The sequence below is a fragment of the Pseudophryne corroboree genome, chromosome 7, assembly GCF_028390025.1.
Source record: "Pseudophryne corroboree isolate aPseCor3 chromosome 7, aPseCor3.hap2, whole genome shotgun sequence".
Lineage (NCBI taxonomy): Eukaryota > Metazoa > Chordata > Amphibia > Anura > Myobatrachidae > Pseudophryne > Pseudophryne corroboree.
The window spans coordinates 191,665,958-191,687,294 of NC_086450.1; the positions used below are offsets into that span (position 1 = coordinate 191,665,958).

At 46.7% G+C, this 21,337-nt stretch overlaps 1 protein-coding gene across 1 annotated transcript in view; it reads right to left on the reverse strand.

The window, feature by feature from the left end:
• WNT6 (Wnt family member 6) overlaps positions 1 to 21,337 on the reverse strand; it is a 301,655-nt gene that overhangs the window by 112,869 nt on the left and 167,449 nt on the right. The window contains exon 2 of the mRNA XM_063933890.1: positions 5,575 to 5,795. Coding sequence (XP_063789960.1) covers positions 5,575 to 5,795 — 221 coding nt within the window. The remainder of the gene's footprint in view (positions 1 to 5,574; positions 5,796 to 21,337) is intronic.

The following is a 21,337-nucleotide window of genomic DNA, read 5'->3' on the forward strand; positions in this document are numbered from 1 at the left end:
CATTAAGAGTCAACATCCACTGCAAATTGTTGCCCTGGACCACGTGAAATTGGAGCCGAGCACCAATGGATATCTGTATGCCCTTACAATAACGGACCATTACAGTAAATTCCTAGTAGCCGTCCCGGCTAAAGACCATACTGCAAAAACCACTGCTGAACTGTTCTTGAAGCACTTTGCCAGGCCCTATGGGTATCCAGACTGCATCTTGACCGACCAAGGCCCTGCCTTTGAGTCGCAGTTGTTTCACGAACTGTGTTCCTACTACGGCTGTCGGAAAGCTCGGACCACAGCCTATCACCCACAGGGGAATGGATTGTGCGAAAGAGCTAACCAGACCCTCATCGGGATGCTCCGGAGCCTGGTGGCAGAAGATCGCACCAAGTGGCCGACCGTACTCCCCGAATTAACCTATCTTTACAACAACACTGAACATTGCTCTACCGGCTTCACACCGTACTACCTCATGTTCGGCCGACGAGGCAAATTACCCCAGGACCTGGAATTGGCCCCTGCTGTGGTCCCTCCCATCGACCCAAAGACCGACTGGGTCCGTGAGCACCAGCGGAGGATAGAAGCTGCCCGAGAAATTGTAATAAAAAGAATTGAGCATGTCCAGCAGCGCCAAGAGATAAACTACAATGCCCACATCCGACCGGAGGCACTGAAGACTGGGGACCTTGTCTGGAAGAAACGGAATCACCGTACCAGCAAGCTTGACGCTATGTGGGAAAGTTGCCCGTACGTCGTGATCAGTGTTCCTGAGGGCGACCGACACACCTACAAGATCCGTAAGGGCCCGGAAGGTCCAGTCAGCGTGGTACCAAGGGACCAACTCAAGCTCTGCACCGTAGAGTTACCAATGAGAAGCGCAGATCCACCTGTGGCAGAGGGACGGGAGACCCTAGGGGGCATACCCTTACACGATCCCATGGAGCTTTTAGTGTTTATGGGTGGACTACCACCACCGCATTCAGCCCCACCCATAACGCCAAACCCGGTGTTCAATGGGCCTGTTGAAGACCAGGATCGGCCTAGCCTAATTACCGCTCCTGACGAGAGCGACATCCCTGGGGTTGAGACCAGAAGGTCGGGACGCAGCACCCAGGGCGTCCCGCCTTTAAGGTATAGGGAGTAAACTGTTAACCGTTTCCACTGTATACTTATATCCGATTTGTTTACACCTGTTTATTGTTATGCTTAAATTGAGATTTATATTAGAGACTTTGGCCTGCTGCCATAGGCGTGAGGACACGCAAGATTTTAGCTGGGGTGCATGTGATACCCTGAAACTGCAGCCCAAATCAACTGTGGCACTACAGGTGCCAGCATGACTTTAAAAAAAAAGTAAAATGTTTGCTGGAGTTGCATAGCACTGTGCCAGCAGCCTACAGCTTGCAGCACAGAAGGAGTTAACAGCACAGCTCATAGCAATACAGATCAGTCTGCAAAATGCAAAGTGCATGACTCACCCATTTGCAGACTAAGAGCGGGAAATCCCAGATAGAATGTGTTCCTGGGAATGCAAAGTTATAAAAGGGTTGTCCTGCAGCAGCCTGCAGAACAGTGAGCTGAGGAGAGTGAGCAGGCAGTGAGGAGACTGAGAGAACAGTGAGCTGAGGAGATCGGGCAGAGGCGGGAAGACGGAGAGAGAGAGGACCGCGGTGTGAGGGGAACGAAGAGAGCGCGCCCACCCGCTGGAATCGCTGCTGCCTGCCACGGCTGGAGAGAAGGAACAACACCGCCGCGTGGACAAGAGAGGGAGGTGGCTCAGGTCACGGAGGCTTCCTGACACCTGCCCAACATCAAAGACGCCGCGGCACAAGGGCTCGAGATCCGGAAGGGGGGAGATCGCGTGGGAAGAGGATTCCCCTAACAACAGCCATACGGGAGAGGCTGCAGTGATTGGGAGCACGGCTGCAGACAGCAGGAGCAACGAATATACCGCAGGTACTCTCACTTATCCCCAATATCCCAGCTATCCGGGTTACAGGAACCCCAAGTACAGAAGTACTGTACCTGGGTCTTCATAGATGTTTCCACGTAAAGTAGAGGGTTATCATTAACTGCCGCCTGTCAGAAAGGGGGACGCCCCTAACCCTAAACAGCTCCGTCAAAGACTCGCCCTATGTAATAGCGCCTCCTAACGGGTCCATGTTATGACCTTCACACTTATACTGCACCCGGTTGTTACAACACAGTTCAACAAAAGGTAACAGGACTGTGCAAACCCCTGTTCTTACTGTGCAAGCCAGAACTGGTCTGTTTACTAGTTTATATCACTGGATGATAACTGACTTACCTTTCTGTGGATACAAATGCGGTTGGTACCGTGAGACATTACTGCTGTTCTGTATTATGGAGAAAGTGGTTTTGCATGCCTGTTTACAACTGTTTACCTTGCGTCCACTGACGCCTCCTTAGAAGTCCTCTGTTTCAGTATAAGCAGTCTATTAGAGAGACATTGGCTGCAAACGCCCCCTCGTGGACAGTTTAGGGAGGGCTCCCGCGTTACTGCCGGGACATACTTTACCCTAATAGGACATTATTCTCCAAATGATTGGTAGTACGGGTGAAGTATTTGATTGTTTGATTTGGTCAAAGTTATACCTTCGAGGTGTTAAAACTGTGAATGCTGTTATAATACAGGGAAAGACTCAGGATATTGTAATAATGTTCAACCTATGCAACTGTGTTTAATGAAAATTGAGTTAAGCGGTGACTGATATCGTCAGTGCATTAAATGGTTGTCACCGTCTCCATGTGTCGTGGTCCTTGAGCACATTGGGTTTGGGTTGCCCTTCCGGGGTTCTCCTGGTCCTTCTGCCCCAGCCTTACAGGTGAGGAGAAGAATAGACGCTGGCCAAGACATCGTTGAAGAGTGGATACGGCCGATTACGAGACCGACAGAGTTTCAGGTACGAACCCTTTTATAGAGATATTACATATATATATATATATATATATATATATATATATATAAAAACACACATAAGCATACATACAGTCTCACATGTATACACATGCATATATACTGTTACACACTGACAGTTACACACTTATACACATACATTCACAAACATAGTCACACACTTATACACATATATACATTTGTCACACAGTCAGAAAGATATACACCTACCACAATCAATCACACACTTATACCCATATTATACATATACTGTAGAGTGCTCCTCCCTAGTCTTACCTCATTATCACACACACTGACTGGGTGGGCCGTGGGCACATGTCTGTAGCTGCTCCTCCTGCCTTCTCTCCTCCCTCCTCTCACATGCTGCCTGCAGTGAAACAGAAAGCAGTGCCATGTAGCCCCGCCCCCCTGGCTCGGATTCCACCTCTCTGCCCTCTCTCTCTGCTTTCTTTGGACTTTATGCAGCTTGCGGTGCACTTTGCACTGCAGCTGAACACTGAACTGTGGGGCCCCTAGCAGCAGGGGGGCCCAGGGTAATGTACCCCCTGTGACCCTCCCTTAATCCGGCTCTGCCGGATTCTCTGTGTTAACGCTCAAAGACTGGTAATATGGCTACAAGGAATGCTGTGTAAGAATATTCCGCCTCGATTACCTATTCATCTTGTGCTGTCAGCGAACATGGGGGGTCATTCCGAGTTGTTCGCTCGCAAGCTGCTTTTAGCAGCTTTGCACACGCTAAGCCGCCGCCTACTGGGAGTGAATCTTAGCTTATCAAAATTGCGAACAAAAGATTCGCAATATTGCGAAAAGACTTCTCTGTGCAGTTTCTGAGTAGCTCGAGACTTACTCTGCCAGTGCGATCAGTTCAGTGCTTGTCGTTCCTAGTTTGACGTCACAAACACACCCAGCGTTCGCCCAGACACTCCTCCGTTTCTCCAGCCACTCCCGCGTTTTTCCCAGAAACTGTAGCGTTTTTTCACACACACCCATAAAACGGCCAGTTTCCGCCCAGAAACACCCACTTCCTGTCAATCACATTACGATCACCAGAACGAAGAAAAAACCTCGTAATGCCGTGAGTAAAAAACCTAACTGCATAGCAAATTTACTTGGCGCAGTCGCACTGCGGACATTGCGCATGCGCATTAGCGACTAATCGCTCCGTTGCGAAAAAAAATAATGAGCGAACAACTCGGAATGACCCCCCTGGTGCAAATACCATTATTGCAGGAGAAAACACAATCTGAAACATACCTCAATCACCTGCACTTCCTCCTACATTCAGTGTTTTCTGCACAAGACTGACAAGATGAACAGTACTGACAGAGAGAGGGTGTAAATATATCCCTCTCCCCTCCCCCCCATGCATACTGTACTCTACTTGTGCTGTCAGTGAGCATGGTGCTAATACCATTATTGCAGGAGAAAACGCAATCTGAAACATACTGTACATTAGTCACCTGCACTTCCTCCTACATCCACTGTGTTTTCTGCTCAAAGACTGACAAGATGAACAGTACTGACAGAGAGAGGGTGCATCTATATTCCCTCTCCAGTGCATACTCTACTTGTGCTGTCCAGTGTATTGCAGGAGAAAACACAAACTGAAACATACTGTACACCAATCGTCTGTGCTCACTATACAGGTTGAGTATCCCTTATCCAAAATGCTTGGGACCAGACGTATTTTGGATATCGGATTTTTCTGTATTTTGGAATAATTGCTTACCATAATGAGAGATCATGGTGATGGGACCTAAGTCTAGGCACAGAATGCATTTATGTTTCATATACACCTTATACACACAGCCTGAAGGTAATTTAATACAATATTTTTAATAACTTTGTGTATTAAACAAAGTTTGTGTACATTGAGCCATCAGAAAACAAAGGTTTCACTATCTCACTCGCACTCAAAAATTTCCGTATTTCAGAATATTCCATATTTCGGAATATTTTGGATATGGGATACTCAATTTGTATTAGCAACCTAAAAAACAAGACAGTATGAGTAACTGTAATAGTGAAGTACAAGAAATATATTATTTTTAAAATGTATTCATATAGCGCCAGCATACTCTGTAGAACTTTACATTTGGAGACAAACACAATAAAAAAAACAAACCACAAGTCGGACATCCAAAACAGAGTGCAGTTGTTGGGGGGCAGCGGCTTAACTGGTAGGAACACCTCCTTTGATGTAGAAATTGTATTGTCCTGTTGACAGTTGGTTCACTAATTGCGGAATATTCATTGTTCTTTTCAGATATTTGATTTTTTTTGTATTAACTGCTTTACTGAACTAATAATATCTTTGAAACAATAACTCTACAAGCCAAATTCCCACCCTCTCTCACTGTGATGACATTTTATTTATCTCAACAAATTTTATCTTACCAAGAAATCTCATGTCATCACTGACTGTTCTAGTATTTAATTATGATAATAGTATAAATATACAGTATAACAAAAGCACTTCCAGAAATAGTGTGAATTATTCTAGCTCGGGGCACATCAGATTCCATATAAATAATAATGTTGAAATATGTCTTGCTGCTAGTAATTAACATTGTGGAACTATAGTTCAACCCAATTGCTAATCTTTATAGCTGACACCTCCTGGAATCATGACATGCGGTTACCTTGCTGAAGGATCTTTCCAAAGTACTTGTTGTGACTGGTGCAGTTCCACCGCCGTGACCTGAACTGGTACTGACATTCTCGTACTCCCATTTTGGCACCCTTAGCCACCTCGCTAACGATCTCTGGTTCCGTCTGGCAAAGTTCCGCCTGCTTTCCAGCCAGGCGCTTGGTTTTCCTGCAGATGCTGTTAGGGTCCATCACCAAGGGGCTGCCAACTGCCCTGCCAGATTTGTAAATAAAGGGAGAAAATAAGTGAAGGAGAGAATGAGAACCCTGCTGTAAATCTGTGTGAACAGTTTAGCTTTAAACTGTCATACAAAGCACTACTTGTTACAATGATCTGACTCAATGTTCTTTACAAGCTGCCCAGTGTTTTACTATCGGGTAACCTGCCAAGGGACCTCCGATCTCTGCGGCCGGAGAAACAGCACCTCCCGCTGCCTCTTTCCCTCCTCACCCTGAGACTACACCCCATCTCTCGTCTCTGAAGGAGGAAAGCACAACAAAGTGGACAGTGCGCTGTATTATTTGGGAGCAGAGCAATAATATTAGTTAAGTATATAAAGACAAACCAATATTTTCTCTGTCTGCAATGGCAAACTCAGCACTGAGAGAGCGTCCAGCAATTGTTTCGCTTATATGACCACATCAGAATTAAATTATGGCACAACTTTTGTTTAAATGGGGTTTGCAGTCTTCAGATGGTTTGGTTTCTGTAAAGTCACCATTTACTGTACCATTTATCTGTCAACTTCTTCCCATCCATCATTATAACAGTCACTATTATTTATTTTTGTTGTTTTGGGATAACACAGATATGCTGTTTGGATACAGTTATATCTTAACACTGAGCCCTGGAAAACTAAGATAAAGCGATGTAACAGATTACATGTGGCTGAAACAGCACACTTGCACGGCGAACACACACTCCCCTTGGGCGGCGTCTATCTGATAGCAGGACAACAATTTTAACAGCCTAGCGATCAGGTCTGAATCACCCCCTTAGATTTGGGTGGGTTATTTTGTTTCTGTGCAGGGTAAATACTGGCTACTTAATTTTTACACTGCAATTTAGATTTCATCCAAATCTCTCTGCACATGTTACATCTGCCCCACCTGCAGTGCAACATGGTGTTGCCCAATTGCTAACTTTTTTGGTTTGCTGACAACTCTGAATAATCCCCGGTATTTTTAAAACAAATTATAGGAGTCACACCCCACCTAGTGCACCGATGGTTAAAGTGGTCTACACTGACCAGAATGGAGTTACCCTTGGGGGTGAAAGTAATATTGCATGACAAACAATGTCATGTGAAAACTGAAGAAGAAGTAGAAGAATGAATACACAATTGACATAAAAATGTGCTATTTGCTCATCAGTGTACCGTACATGATCTATTACTTTATAAGAGTTGTTGAGAAGTTTGACTTAGAACTAAAGGGGAAATATGCAAAAGGCAGATTTTTCACATATATTGTAGTGGGAATTATAAGATGGAATTCAATTAGGTGCAGGACTTAAAGCGGGCTAAGAGCCCAGAGGCACTGGCGTATTTATAATGGGTGCGGTGTATATACTGCAGAAATCACCAGGAAAATGGCATTGTGGACATTTTCTCAGTGTTTCACGTATGCACAGTAAGAAAATCACTGGGAATATGTCCACCGCCCAATTTTCCTGGGGACCTGTGCATGCGACCTAGACTCTGGGACAGCGCTAGGGTCCCCAAGTGACCCTAGTGCAGTCAGCTAGAGGACAGTAATTGAATAGCTCTGGGCAGAGCTATTCAATTAATGCCTGCAGTAAGCCCACAACTCAACTCAACATGGATTTCTGTTCACGTTTCAGGAGGGTGAAAACAGAAATCCGCATTAAGTGCACTCTATGGGATGGTGGCTTTACTGCGGGATATAATTGGATAGCACTGGGCACTTAACCCAGGCACTAAAAGCTTGGTTATAAGAATTCCCCCCTTAGAATACAATAAATTAAAACGGAAGAAAATACATATTTTCATTTCTCACTGGACTTTGACAGGTCAAAATCTGTTGTGATATATAAGAATTGCATACTGTTTTATTCAAGTAAAGTTTATTGTGTTTACTTATTTTTGGTATCTTGGCATAATGGACCAGAGTCTTAGGGACACCTGTACAGTGCAGGTTCATTTCAGGTACATGGCCGCATGCTGGGATTTTTTTTTGCCAGGAGAACTGTCTCTAATTTTCGGCATGATGAGGGGACCCTCTGCTTTAGTGCAAACAATCAAGTGTTCCTGCCACTGGGAACAAGGGCGTAGCTACCATAGGTGCAAACAGTGCAGCTGAACTGGGGCCCAGAGCTGAGAAAGTTACATGTGTTATATACATTTTTTGCCATTGGGTAGTACGTAGGGGTCCTTTCAAACTTTTTCCTTGGAGCCTGCATTATATCTAGGTATGCTCCTGGACTTGCTCATTGTAGTGTGGTATAAAATGAACTGGAGGGCATTTTATTGTTATATAATATGAACCGGGGCACTGTAATGAGGCACAATATGAACGGGGAGCACTATGCAGTATAATGTGTACTGGTAGCTCTGAAATGTGACAAAGGGTGAATTTACGCACTACTACGACTCATAATAGAAACTAGTGCACTACTATGGGGCAAAACATTAAATAAGGCTCTACTATGGATCAGAAAATGAACTAGGGCACTATTATGGGGCATACAATGAACAACTGCTGCAGAGAGGTGTCTCTAGAAGCATTGGGACGGGGGTCCCTTCAAAATGTTGCTATGGGGCCCACAAAGTTCTGGCTACGCCCCTGACTGGGGCTGGTATGAGACTGGGTGGGGATATACTGTCCAATAATGTATTTCTTAGCATAGCTTTTGACATATTTTTTATGTTTTGTGTAACTTTTAAAACAAATGAATTTTTTTCCATATTTAATAATATTTTTTTTTATTATACTTTCAACCTCATTTATCTGATTCATTTTCTGAAGTATTTTCAATCAGTTAAACATATTTTTTTTTACGTAAATCCTTCATAGATTCCCCATTTTATACTTGAAGCAACAATCCCAACATAAATCACTGATGCCTATAGGAAGCAGTTTGGTTATCACCTTTTCTTTCTCAGTTTATTATTTTTGGGCTGGTGTTGATGACTGATACTGTAATTCTGGAGATTTTCCCCAGTATTATCATATTATGTGACTACCACTGCAACCACAGTCAGTGGCAAATGATGTAGCAGAGTCTTTGGGAAGCCCCTCTGAGCACTCTTTGTACTGTGATATCTCCCCTCCTTCCACCTCTTGGAGAGTACTCAGGTTGAGTATCCCTTATCCAAAATTCAAAATCCCACATTTTTGGGTCCCCTACTGAGATACTGACATATATTTTATATATTATGTGTGTATGTATAGATATAGTATATAGATATATAATATAATGTGTGTGTGTGTGTGTGTGTGTGTGTGTGTGTGTGTGTGTGTGTGTGTGTGTGTGTGTGTGTCATTATCTTAGTAGGGGAGCCAAAAATGTGTGATTTTGGATAAGGGATACTCAACCTGTATTGCTATTTTGCAATGTCTAGCAATGTATAAGAGATAGCTGAAAAAATGGGCAGATTTATTTGTTGATTATTATTAAACTGCCTTAGAAGTCACTAAATTAGAAATCTAATTCTTAAAATTTACTTTTAATAGTTCTGCCCACTAAGGTTTGTATATCAGCAAGATAGCTTCACATTCCTCACAGTGAGGATATCTGCAAGATAGCATCACAGTATACAGTCACCTGCAGGCCCAGACGGGACAACAAATTCTTGACATTGAGTGTCAGGGATGCTGTCCATTTTTTCATAATAATAACTCTGATCCAATTCCACCAATTACATAGTGAAACACACAGTACAGACATACACTAATACGGTAATGTACAAGCATTCATAACAGAATATATTAATAACATAAAAATGTTTTAGAACTCACACCAATATAGAATCATAAAATTTGATGGCAGATAAGAACCACTTAGCCCATCTAGTGAGCCCATGTACAGTACATGCACATACCGTACTACAGTTCATTTTATTTGTCGGGGGCCAATTAACCTATCCTTATATTTGTTTGGAATGTGGGAGGAAACTGGAGTACCTGGAGGAAACCCATGCAAGCACAGGGAGAATATACAAACTCCACACAATTAGGGCCGTTGTGGGAATAAAACCCTTCATCCCAGTAATGTGACGCAGCAATGCTAACCATTACACCACCTATGTTGCCCATAGTGACATCATAGTGATAGGCAGATTTTACGGGTTAATATTAAAATTATTTTTGCTATTACATTTACATAGCGGTTTGGGGTTTAATATGTTGACATATTTTGGAAAATTTAGTTCTATTCTTTGGATGCTTTGATTTAATGTGATTATTATTATTATCCTTTATTTATATGGGGTCACATGAGATCCGCAGCGCCCAATTACAGAGTAAACAATTAAGCACAACATAAAAACAGTGACTTACAATTCAATACAATATAGGACAAGTACAGGGTATATGAACATAGCTGTGTCAGTAAACAGCACTGAAATAAGTGTCAGGGCGGCAGAAAACCGAGGGATTTTGTGCCGTCAAAGGGAGTATTGAAAAGAAGATAGGTTACGTAAGAGACGAAAAAGCACATGAGGGAAGAGGACCCTGCTTGTGAAAGCTTACATGTTATCTCCAATAACTTGCTATATGTTGTCCACCTATGGGCCTGATTCAGAGATGGAGGCAGCTCATACAGCAGCTACATCTCTGGATACAGCGGCTGTACAAACTATGCTGCTAATGTCACATAAGTCATCTTGTGTAAGAAGACGCCTCCTGCTGGCTTCCCTGATTAGCTGCTGCATCCAACGATGGACGTGCTTCTCAACATCCCACAAATCAGCACAAACATGATGACAGCGGTAGCCAATAAACAGGTGATCAACTTGTTTTACTGTGTAGTGTGTAGGCAGGAGCGTTTTAGCCAAACGCCAATAAAATGGTCCAAGAATAGCCAGAAATGTTCATCTTCAATTATCTGGTCAGTGTTGACAGATGATATTGTCCAAAAGAATCCTGATATTGGGGGTCATTCCGACCCAATCGCAGCGTGCATTCGTTCGCACAGCTGCGACCGGGTCACTACTGCACACGCGCGGGGGCCGTAATGCGCACGGCAGTCACCAGGCAATGACGCTGGCTACGAAGAAAGCGGTCGCAGCGGCGACCACAAGAAGATTACAGGAGAGAGGCGTTCCGGGGTGGATACTTACCATTGGGTGCCGTTTTTGGGGAGTGGCCAGCCGAACGCAGGCTTGTCCAGGCGAACGGAGGGCGGATGTCTGACGTCAAAGCAGGGACCTTCGTCGCTGGATCCGTCGCACAGGGTAAGTAGCTGCAGCCTTACTCTTAACTTGCATAAAACGTTTTTAGTTAAGCAGGGCTGCACAAGCGAACGCAGCCCTGCTATGCTAAAATACACTCCCCCATAGGCGGAAATTAGTTGATCGCACCAGCAGCAAAAAGTTGCTTGGCGCAATCAACTCTGAATGAGGGCCATTGTGCAGTGTGGGCATTCTATATAATCTGCTCACATTTTGTACAAAGGCTTCTGATTACCTTATCCTCCTTTCTGGGTGGACATATGCAATTTCAGTGTGGTGTGGCAGACAATTGGTAATAGTAATAAATAGGATTTTAATTACCGGTAACTCCTTTTCTCGTAGTCCGTAGAGGATACTGGGGTCCATTTAGTACCATGGGGTATAGACAGGTCCACTAGGAGCCATGGGCACTTTAAGAATTTGATAGTGTGGGATGGCTCCTCCCTCTATGCCCCTCCTACCAGACTCAGTCTAGGAACTGTGCCCGAGGAGATGGACATACTTCGAGAGAAGGATAGATAAGGATAGTGGTGAGATTCCGAACCAGCACACACAACAAGAGGAAAGCCAAGCTAACCAAACTTGAAACAGGAACAGCAACGGCTGAACCAACATTACTTAACCAAGTAACAGTGCAGGACGAACGAAGCACTGGGCAGGCGCCCAGTATCCTCTATGAACTACGAGAATAGGATTTACTGGTAGGTAATTAAAATCCTATTTTCTCTTACATCTTGGGGGTTACTGGGGTCCATTTAGTACCATGGGGATGTACCAAAGCTCCCAAACTGGGTGGGAGAGTGCTGAGGTTCCTGCAGAACTGATTGACCAAACTGAAGGCCAAAGTATCGAACTTGTAGAACTTAGCAAATGTGTTCAAACCTGACCAAGTAGCTGCTCGGCAGAGCTGTAAAGTCGAGACACCCCGGGCAGCCGCCCAGGAAGAACCCACCGACCTAGTAGAGTGGGCCTGTACAGATTTTGGACACGGCAAACTTGCCGTGGAATAAGCAAGCTGGATAGTAAGTCTGATCCGCCGTGCAATAGTCTGCTTTGAATCAGGACACCCAATCTTATTGGGATCATAAAGAACAAACAGCGAGTCCGTCTTTCTGTGACGAGCTGTTCTTTACACATACACCTTCAAAGCCCTCACAACATCCAAAGACTTTGAAATTGGAGAGGTGTCGGTGACAACTGGGACCACAATAGGTTGGTTGATGTGAAACGCAGACACCACCTTAGGAAGAAATTGCTGACGAGTTCTGAGTTCAGCTCTGTCTTAAATTAAATAGGGATTTTTGTGAGATAAAGCCCCCAGCTCCGACACACGTCTTGCTGAAGCCAAGGCCAACAGTGTGACGGTCTTCCACGTAAGATATTTTACATCCACCTCCTGTAACGGCTCAAACCAGTCCGATTGCAGGAAATGCAGCACCACATCAAGATCCCAAGGTGCAGTGGGAGGCACAAAGTGAGGTTGGATGTACAGAACGTCTGGACCTCAGGGAGAGAAGCCAATTGTTTCTGAAAGAAAATGGACAAGGCCGAAATCTGGACTTTTATGGAGCCCAGACTTAGGCCCACATCCACTCCTGCTTGTAGAAAAAGCAGGAACCGTCCTAGATGGAATTCCACCACAGAAAATTTTCTGCTCTCACACTAAGAGACATATTTCTTCCAAATACTATGGTAATGCTTAGACGTTGCCGCCTTCCCAGCTAGGATCATAGTCAGGATAACCTTATTAGGGATCCCTCTCCTGGCTAGAATCAGCCATTCAACTTCCATGCCGTCAAACGTAGCCGCGGTAAGTCCTGATAGACAAATGGGCCCTGTTGCAGAAGATCCTCGCGAAGAGGTAGAGGCAACGGATCTTCAAGGAGCATCTCCAGAAGGTCCGCATACCAGACCCTTCTTGGACAGTCTGGAGCAATTAGAATTGCTTGAACCTTTTCCCTTTTTATTCTCTTTAGAATTCTTGAGATCAGAGGAAGTGGAGGAAACACGTACACCATCTGCTAGACCCATGGAGTCGTCAGGGCGTCTACCGCTGCCTGTGGGTCTCTAGACCTGGAACAATACCGCCTGAGCTTCTTGTTGAGACGAGAGGCCATCATGTTGATCTGTGGATATCCCCATCTACTTGTCAAGCACCTGAACACTTCCAGGTGAAGGCCCCACTCCCCCGGGTGCAGGTCGTGTCTGCTGAGGAAGTCTGCTTCCCAGTTGTCTACTCCTGGAATGAAGACGGCTGACAATGCCACAGCGTTTCTCTCTGCCCAGAGGAGAATTCTTGACACCTCTGACATTGCTGCTCTGCTTTTCGTTCCGCCCTGTCGGTTCATGTACATTACTGCTGTCACATTGTCCGACTGGACCTGAATGGCCCGATCTTGAAGAAGATGTGAGGCCTGCAGAAGGGCATTGTATATGGCCCTGAGTTCCAGAATGTTGATTGAAAGGACGACTTCCTGACTGGACCATCTTCCTTGAAACTGCACCCCCTGAGTGACTGCTCCCCAACCTCTGAGGCTTGCGTCACCGGTTAGCAGAATCCAGTTCCGAATTCCAAACCTCCGACCATCGATGAGGTGAGAAGTCTGTAGCCACCACAGAAGGGAGATCCTGGCTTTTGGCGACAGTCGGATCCTCTGGTGCACGTGAAGATGCGATCCAAACAATTTGTCCAACAGATCGAGCTGGAAGGGTCTTGCGTGAAACCTTCCATATTGAAGAGCCTCGTAAGAGGCCACCACTTTCCCCAGAAGGTGAATGCATAGATGCACCGATATCCGGGTTGGCTTCAGGACATCCCGAACCATCGACTGGATTACCAATGCCTTTTCCAACGGAAGGAACACCTTCAGCGACTCCGTATCCAGTATCATTCCCAGGAATGGGAGCCAATGTGTTGGCGCTAGGTGAGATTTCGGAAGGTTCAGAATCCACCCATGATCCTGGAGAAGTTGGGTTGAGAAAGCAATGCTGTCCAGCAACCTTTCCCTGGATGGTGCTTTTATCAGGAGATCGTCCAGGTACAGAATTATGTTCACTCTCTGTTTGCAGAGTAAAAGCATCATCTCTGCCATCACCTTGGTGAACACCCTCGGTGCCATGGAGAGGCCAAATGGCAAGGCCTAGTAACAGTCCTGCAGTGCAAACCGTAGATAAGCCTGATGAGGCGGCCAGATCGGAATGTGAAGGTACGCATCCTTGATATCCAGAGACAGTAGGAATTCCCCCTCTTTCAGTCCTGAGATCACCGCTCTCAGAGACTCCATCTTGAATTTGAACACTCGTAAGTACGGGTTCAGCGACTTAAGGTTCAAAATTGGTTTTGCCGAACCATCCGGTTTCGGTACTACAAACAAGCACCCCTTGTTTAGCTGATGAGGTGGAACTGGAACAATGACGTGAGTCTGTACCAGTTTTTGGATGGCATGTTGAAAAGTTATACTTGCCTCTTGTGAAACTGGCAAGCCTGATTTGAAGAATCTGTGAGGTGGGAGCTCTTGGAACTCAAGTCTGTAGCCCTGGGAAATAAGATTTACGACCCAGGGATCCTGGCACGAATTTGACCAGATTTGACTGAAGAATTGTACGCATGCTCCCACCTGACAGCCTTCCAGGCATTGCGGTTCACCGTCATGCTCAAGTCTTTGAGGAAGCAGAGCCTGAGCTCTTTTCCTGAGTACCTGCTGTTGCTGATTTGCGTGGTTTACCTCTTGCGCCGCTGGAGGACGCAGAAGCACCTCTGGATTTGCCTCTGAACTTGGCCGTCCGAAAGGACTGTAACTTTGAAGCTGAATAAGTCTTCTTGGGTGGGCGGGCTGTGGAAGGAAGATACGTAGACTTACCTGCAGTAGCTGTGGAGATCCAATTGTCTAATTCATCTCCGAACAAGGCCTGTGAATGGTAGGCCTTCCCCGCTTTTCCTGGAATCTGCGTCAGCAGTTTACTGGCTTAGCCACAATCCCCTGCGTGCCGACACTGCCATAGCGGTAGTGCGTGTGTTAAGCACGCCTATTCCTTTATGGCATCCACCATAAAGTTCGCAGTGTCCTGTATATGCTGCAGGAGTAAGACAACATCACCCCTAGATAAGGAATCTAACCCCTCAATTAGGTTACCAGACCATTTAGCAATGGCTTTAGTGATCCACGCACATGGAATAGTGGGTCTTTGGGCCACCCCAGCAGCTGTGTACAATGATTTGAGTGTAGTCTCAATTTTACGATCAGCCATGTCTTTCAGGGAGGCTGCACCAGGAACAGGCAATACAATTTTACGTGACAGCCTAGAGACTGATGCGTCCACTATCGGTGGACTTTCCCAGTTTTTCCTATCCTCCAGAGGAAAAAGAAAAGATGAGAGCAACCTTTTAGGGATCTGAAACTTCTTATCAGGATTAACCCATGATTCTTCAAACAGGATATTCAATTCCTTTGACGCAGGAAAAGTGACTGAGGACTTCTTTTTTTCATTAAAATAAGATTCCTCCCACTCCTCTGACACCTTATCGGGAATATGCAGAACATCTCTGATAGCCTCTGTAAGAGCCTCTATTCCCTGTGGCAGAGCTGTATCCCCCCCCCCCCCCCCCATGAGTCCACCTCCCCCTCCTCTATGTCTGACCTGTCAGCGTCAGACAGCAGCATATGGGCCAGAGATCGCTTTTGCGGACAAATGGGAGCGGATTGAGACGCTGTCTCGGGGACTGAGTCTCTGTTCATAAACTCATCCACAGTCTGTTTTAAGTATTGCGTCTCTTTCTCATTGCGGGACAATTCTGTAGAAAGAGGTGAGATCATTCCCTTAAGAGAATGAACCTATTCCGGTTCAGCCCCGCTAGCCTGTGAACCCTGAGTACCCAGTAGTGAGCCCCCTGGTAAAGAGGAATACTCTGCGGTACAAGAAACACACTCTTTGCCTGACATAATGTAAATGTGACAGCACACACACACACACACACACACACACACACACACACACACACACACACACACACACATACACACACACACAAGGTTAAGCACAATTAACCCACAAAGAGCCCTTCAGGGAGACACAGAGTTGTTTGGAGCCAGCCCTTACCGCTAATGCCAAGCTTAGCCGGGTCGCAGACTAAGTACCCTGATAGGGGACTTAGTACACTAATAGTCTCTCATCCCCTGCTATGACCCCCTGGTACTGCTGAGGTAATCTGGAGTCACACTGGAGGAGCAGCGTGTCCCTGTCCTGTCAGTGTCTGTGTCCACTGCCTAGGGAAAATGGCGCTGGTGAGCTGCTGGATCCTCTCATAGAGATAAAGGCTCCCAGGGGAGCAGAAACACGTTGGTGAGCTGATCGGGGAGACTGCGGCAGACAAGGTTACCGAATTGGACACTGCAGGTCCAGGGACGAACACGGCACCAAAGAAACCCAGGAGGTACCCGTGTGACATGATTATGCTTATTTGGGTGGGCATGAAATGACACCCCTTTGAATCTGGTACGCTTCTCAGCCTGACTTATGGGGGATTTCTGTGCATTGTCACCGTTTTTTAATGTCACTTGTCTTTTGAAATATTAAAAATTGTACTTCACTATATATACCTCCTCTCTTTTGAATTTTGGGTCAACGGAGTAAATACCCCTTCAGGAGAGAGACAAGTTTTTTTGCCAACAAGAATGGATTTGGACAGATAATAGACTTCTAACTGGTGTTTCTGAAGAATTGGAACCCAGCAAGCAAAGTAACAGTGATTTTTTGGACTTCAGAGTGCATTTATATATATATGTAAATCTCACCCATATTCACTAGGGTGTTTCACATCTGCCAATATTATTTACTTGGTATCTATTATCACATCTTGGAGTTGGAGCGTGGAAGAAAGTACGTCCTACTGGACTTGAGAGTGTATTTACACACATATAATTTCCCCCTGTATCTAAGAGGGTGCGCACAGCTGTTAACGTTGTATATTGCGTCTCTCATAGAGAAGCCCCGCCCCTTCAATGGGGCGCAGCCGTCCCGCTTTTCCTATACTGGCTGAGGAATCTGGTGCTTAAAATGGAGAGAACCATTTTAAGGCTGTGGTGCCCATATGGGTACTATGTATAGTGTACTGGGACGCATTTGTGTACTGTGTCCGGAGATGCATTCCGCCCCGCTTAGAAGCCATGCATCTCCGTACCCTCATGCCGCCATAATGGCCAGCACCCCACTAGCTGGGACGCCGGCTTAGTACTCACCACTCTTCAGTCTTCTGGCTCTGTTAGGGGTGGCAGCCTGCTGCGGGAATGTACGCTCACCGTGGTGGGGCATGCGAATAGTTCCCTCAGGAGCTCAGTGTCCTGTCAGCGGTGAACGGGACCATTAACCCTTCAAGAGGTTGGGCTGTTCCTCCCATCCCCCCCCCCCCCTAAGTCCCACGAAGCAGGCAGGCTGGTGCCAACCAGCCCTGCCTGAAAATATCAAACATATAAAATAAATGCAGAAAACTCTTCAGGAGCTTCCTTCAGCGTGACCGGCTCCTCCGGGCACATTTTCTAAACTGAGTCTGGTAGGAGGGGCATAGAGGGAGGAGCCAGCCCACACTATCAAACTCTTAAAGTGCCCATGGCTCCTATTGGACCCGTCTATGCCCCATGGTACTAAATGGACCCTAGTATCCTCTAGGATGTAAGAGAAAAATCACTTAGAGTGTGCTGCCAATATCGGGTCCATTCATTTACCAAAAATTGGCCCAATTGTCAGGACAACCAAACAAGCTGAATAGTGTGTAGCAAGCTTTAGGGAGGGAGGCGGACAAGGCAGGAGATTATGGAAACAAATGGCCGAGAGCCGGCAAAGGCTGAGAACTCATATGGTGCCAGTTAAGATGAGCCACTGTAAGCCTACTAGTGAGTCAAAAAAGTTTGACATTTACTAGATCTACATTATTTTGGAGGATACAGGTATATTTCATTATACAGTAACATTCCAATCCGGGGAGTAATTGGCGTAAAGAACTTTATTTATGTAATTCAAAAATGTATGAAAATAACAGCACCTATTGAAAAGAAACTGTACAAAAACTAAAAATAGGGGACTCCCAGTGGGTGACACCGAAATGCTGACTCCTCCATAGTGACAGGAGCTGGGCGCTGCGGTGATACATTTCCGTACATCACTCGGCTCCTGTCACTGAGGAGGAGCCGGCAGTGCAGCCACAGTCTCTAAGTGCAGCCTTCATGCACCCAGAGTGAGGTAATCAGGGACTTCCCGCGAGGCTGACATCAGCTGGGCTCTTGTTAGACCGTGTACAGAAGCCGTGCTGTAAAGCCACACACCCTTTTCGAATGTACATGCAGGGCCGGCTCCAGGCCTACTAGCACCCTGAGCGAAAACATGTAAAAGCGCCCCCCCCCCCCACTTCATATTATTAGACTTTAAATAAATATGTTTTCACACCCCCTCTACGCACACAATTAGCAGCCTTACACATAACAGCCACAGTAGTGTTCCTTACACACAATGTCTCCAGTATAGTGCCAGATAGACATGATATGCCCCCCAGCAGTGGCAGCTACACACAATATGCCCCCCAGCAGTGCCAGTTACACGATAGTGTTCACTTTTTAGGGCAGGGAGGGCACATTTTTAAGTTAGGAGGGCAAAATGACGTACATACTGTAATGCTTGGTGCTCATCTACCTACATGGCAAACTATGGACAGTGCGCGCCGAAGGCGCGCAGCAAAAATTTAGGGGTGTTGCTTCGTGGGAAAGGTGCGTGGCCACATAATAGTGGCAAGTCGCATTACACAACACAGTAGTGCAGTTAATACAAACTGCACCAGGTAGAACCTCCTAGACACTTTGCGCCAGGCAGAGCACGTTAGACACTTTGCGCCAGACAGAGCACGTTAGACACTTTGCGCCAGGCAGAGCACGTTAGACACTTTGCGCCAGGCAGAGCACGTTAGACACTTTGCGCCAGGCAGAGCACGTTAGACACTTTGCGCCAGGCAGAGCACGTTAGACACATTGCCTAGCCACAGACGCCTAGCGGGAACACTATAGGATATGCTCCCCGGCCGTGCCAACTACACATGACATGCCCCCCAGCAATGCCAGATACACAGTGCCAGATATGTAGATACAGAAATGCCCCCACAGTGCTAGATAAATGCCCCCACAGTGCCAGATAAATGCCCCCACAGTGCCAGATAAATGCCCCCACAGTGCCAGATAAATGTCCCCACAGTGCCAGCCATAAATGCCCCCACAGTGCCATCCATAAATGCCCCCACAGTGCCATCCATAAATGCCCCCACAGTGCCATCCATAAATGCCCCCACAGTGCCATCCATAAATGCCCCCAGTGCCAGATAAATGTCCCCACAGTGCCAGCCATAAATGCCCCCACAGTGCCAGCCATAAATGCCCCCACAGTGCCAGCCATAAATGCCCCCACAGTGCCATCCATAAATGCCCACAGTGCCAGATAAATGCCCCCACAGTGCCATCCATAAATGCCCCCACAGTGCCATCCATAAATGCCCCCACAGTGCCATCCATAAATGCCCCCAGTGCTAGATAAATGCCCCCACAGTGCCAGATAAATGCCCCCACAGTGCCAGCCATAAATGCCCCCACAGTGCCATCCATAAATGCCCCCAGTGCCAGATAAATGCCCCCAGTGCCAGATAAATGTCCCCACAGTGCCAGATAAATGCCCCCACAGTGCCAGCCATAAATGCCCCCACAGTGCCATCCATAAATGCCCCCACAGTGCCATCCATAAATGCCCACAGTGCCAGATAAATGCCCCCACAGTGCCAGCCATAAATGCCCCCACAGTGCCAGCCATAAATGCCCCCACAGTGCCATCCATAAATGCCCCCAGTGCCAGATAAATGCCCCCAGTGCCAGATAAATGTCCCCACAGTGCCAGATAAATGCCCCCACAGTGCCAGCCATAAATGCCCCCACAGTGCCATCCAAAAATGCCCCCACAGTGCCATCCATAAATGCCCCCAGTGCCAGATAAATGTCCCCACAGTGCCAGCCATAAATGCCCCCACAGTGCCAGCCATAAATGCCGCCACAGTGCCAGCCATAAATGCCCCCACAGTGCCAGCCATAAATGCCCCCAGTGCCATCCATAAATGCCCCCAGTGCCAGATAAATGCCCCCACAGTGCCAGCCATAAATGCCCCCACAGTGCTAGCCATAAATGCCCCCACAGTGCCATCCATAAATGCCCCCATAGTGCCATCCATAAATGCCCCCAGTGCCAGATAAATGTCCCCACAGTGCCAGCCATAAATGTCCCCACAGTGCCAGATAAATGCCCCCACAGTGCTAGCCATTAATGCCCCCACAGTGCCAGCCATAAATGCCCCCACAGTGCCAGCCATAAATGCCCCCACAGTGCCAGACATAAATGCCCCCACAGCGCCATCCATCCTTAAATTATTCACCTCCCCCCCCATACCTGCGGCGTTGGAGGGGGAGTACTGCTGTCCGGGTCCAGGTCCAGGTCCGGGTGCGGGCAGCCGGGTGCGGGGTCGGCGGGAGGGCGGCCAGCCAGGAAGCGTCCAAGGCGCTTGTGTGCGCTGTGTGCGCTGCGCGGCACCGGCGTCTGACGTTAGATACCGGCGCCGCTCGCACACAAGCGCCTGCAGTCACCAGGGCCGGCTTCATGTTCGAATATAGCGGCGCCAGCGCGCGGCGCCCATTAAGGGTGGCGCCCTGCGCGGCCGCTCTTTTCGAACATGCCTAGAGCCGGCCCTGTGTACATGCCCTCAGTTCGTGCAGAGAACCTCTTGGCCATACCGGGTGTCACCAATACCAGTGCCGCAATTATGGACTTCTAATTTTATTCATACTCAAATTAATTGGTGCTGCTTATGCTACATGTAAATTAGTACAGAGGCAAATACATTAATACCAGCTACTGGGAGGATTTAGGGCAGTGAAAGGCAGTATCTGAGCCCTCCAACATGGGCTAAATCTTCTTTCTGCTTTATTGTCAGAGTTGTTTGTTGTAGCTTGTCTGTTGATATGTTATTACAAATAGATTTCTCTTACCAAAATCAAATGGAACATGTGACCTGCTGGGTGGTTTGGGAACTGTGACAGATGTTTGCAGATACCAACTAGGCAGGGATTTTGCAAAATTCGACTTCTAAGGGGGCGAAAAGGGGTAAAATGTTCTGCCCAGCAAATCTTTGCCTGGGTGAAACTGGGCACATAAGCTAGCATGCCATATTCGTATACTTAGAATCTTGCTATTCTGTGGCAAAGTGCATACTTGGTGCACTTCAATCCTTGCAATAAGAGTCTTCAAACACAGAAAGAAAAATTCTTGT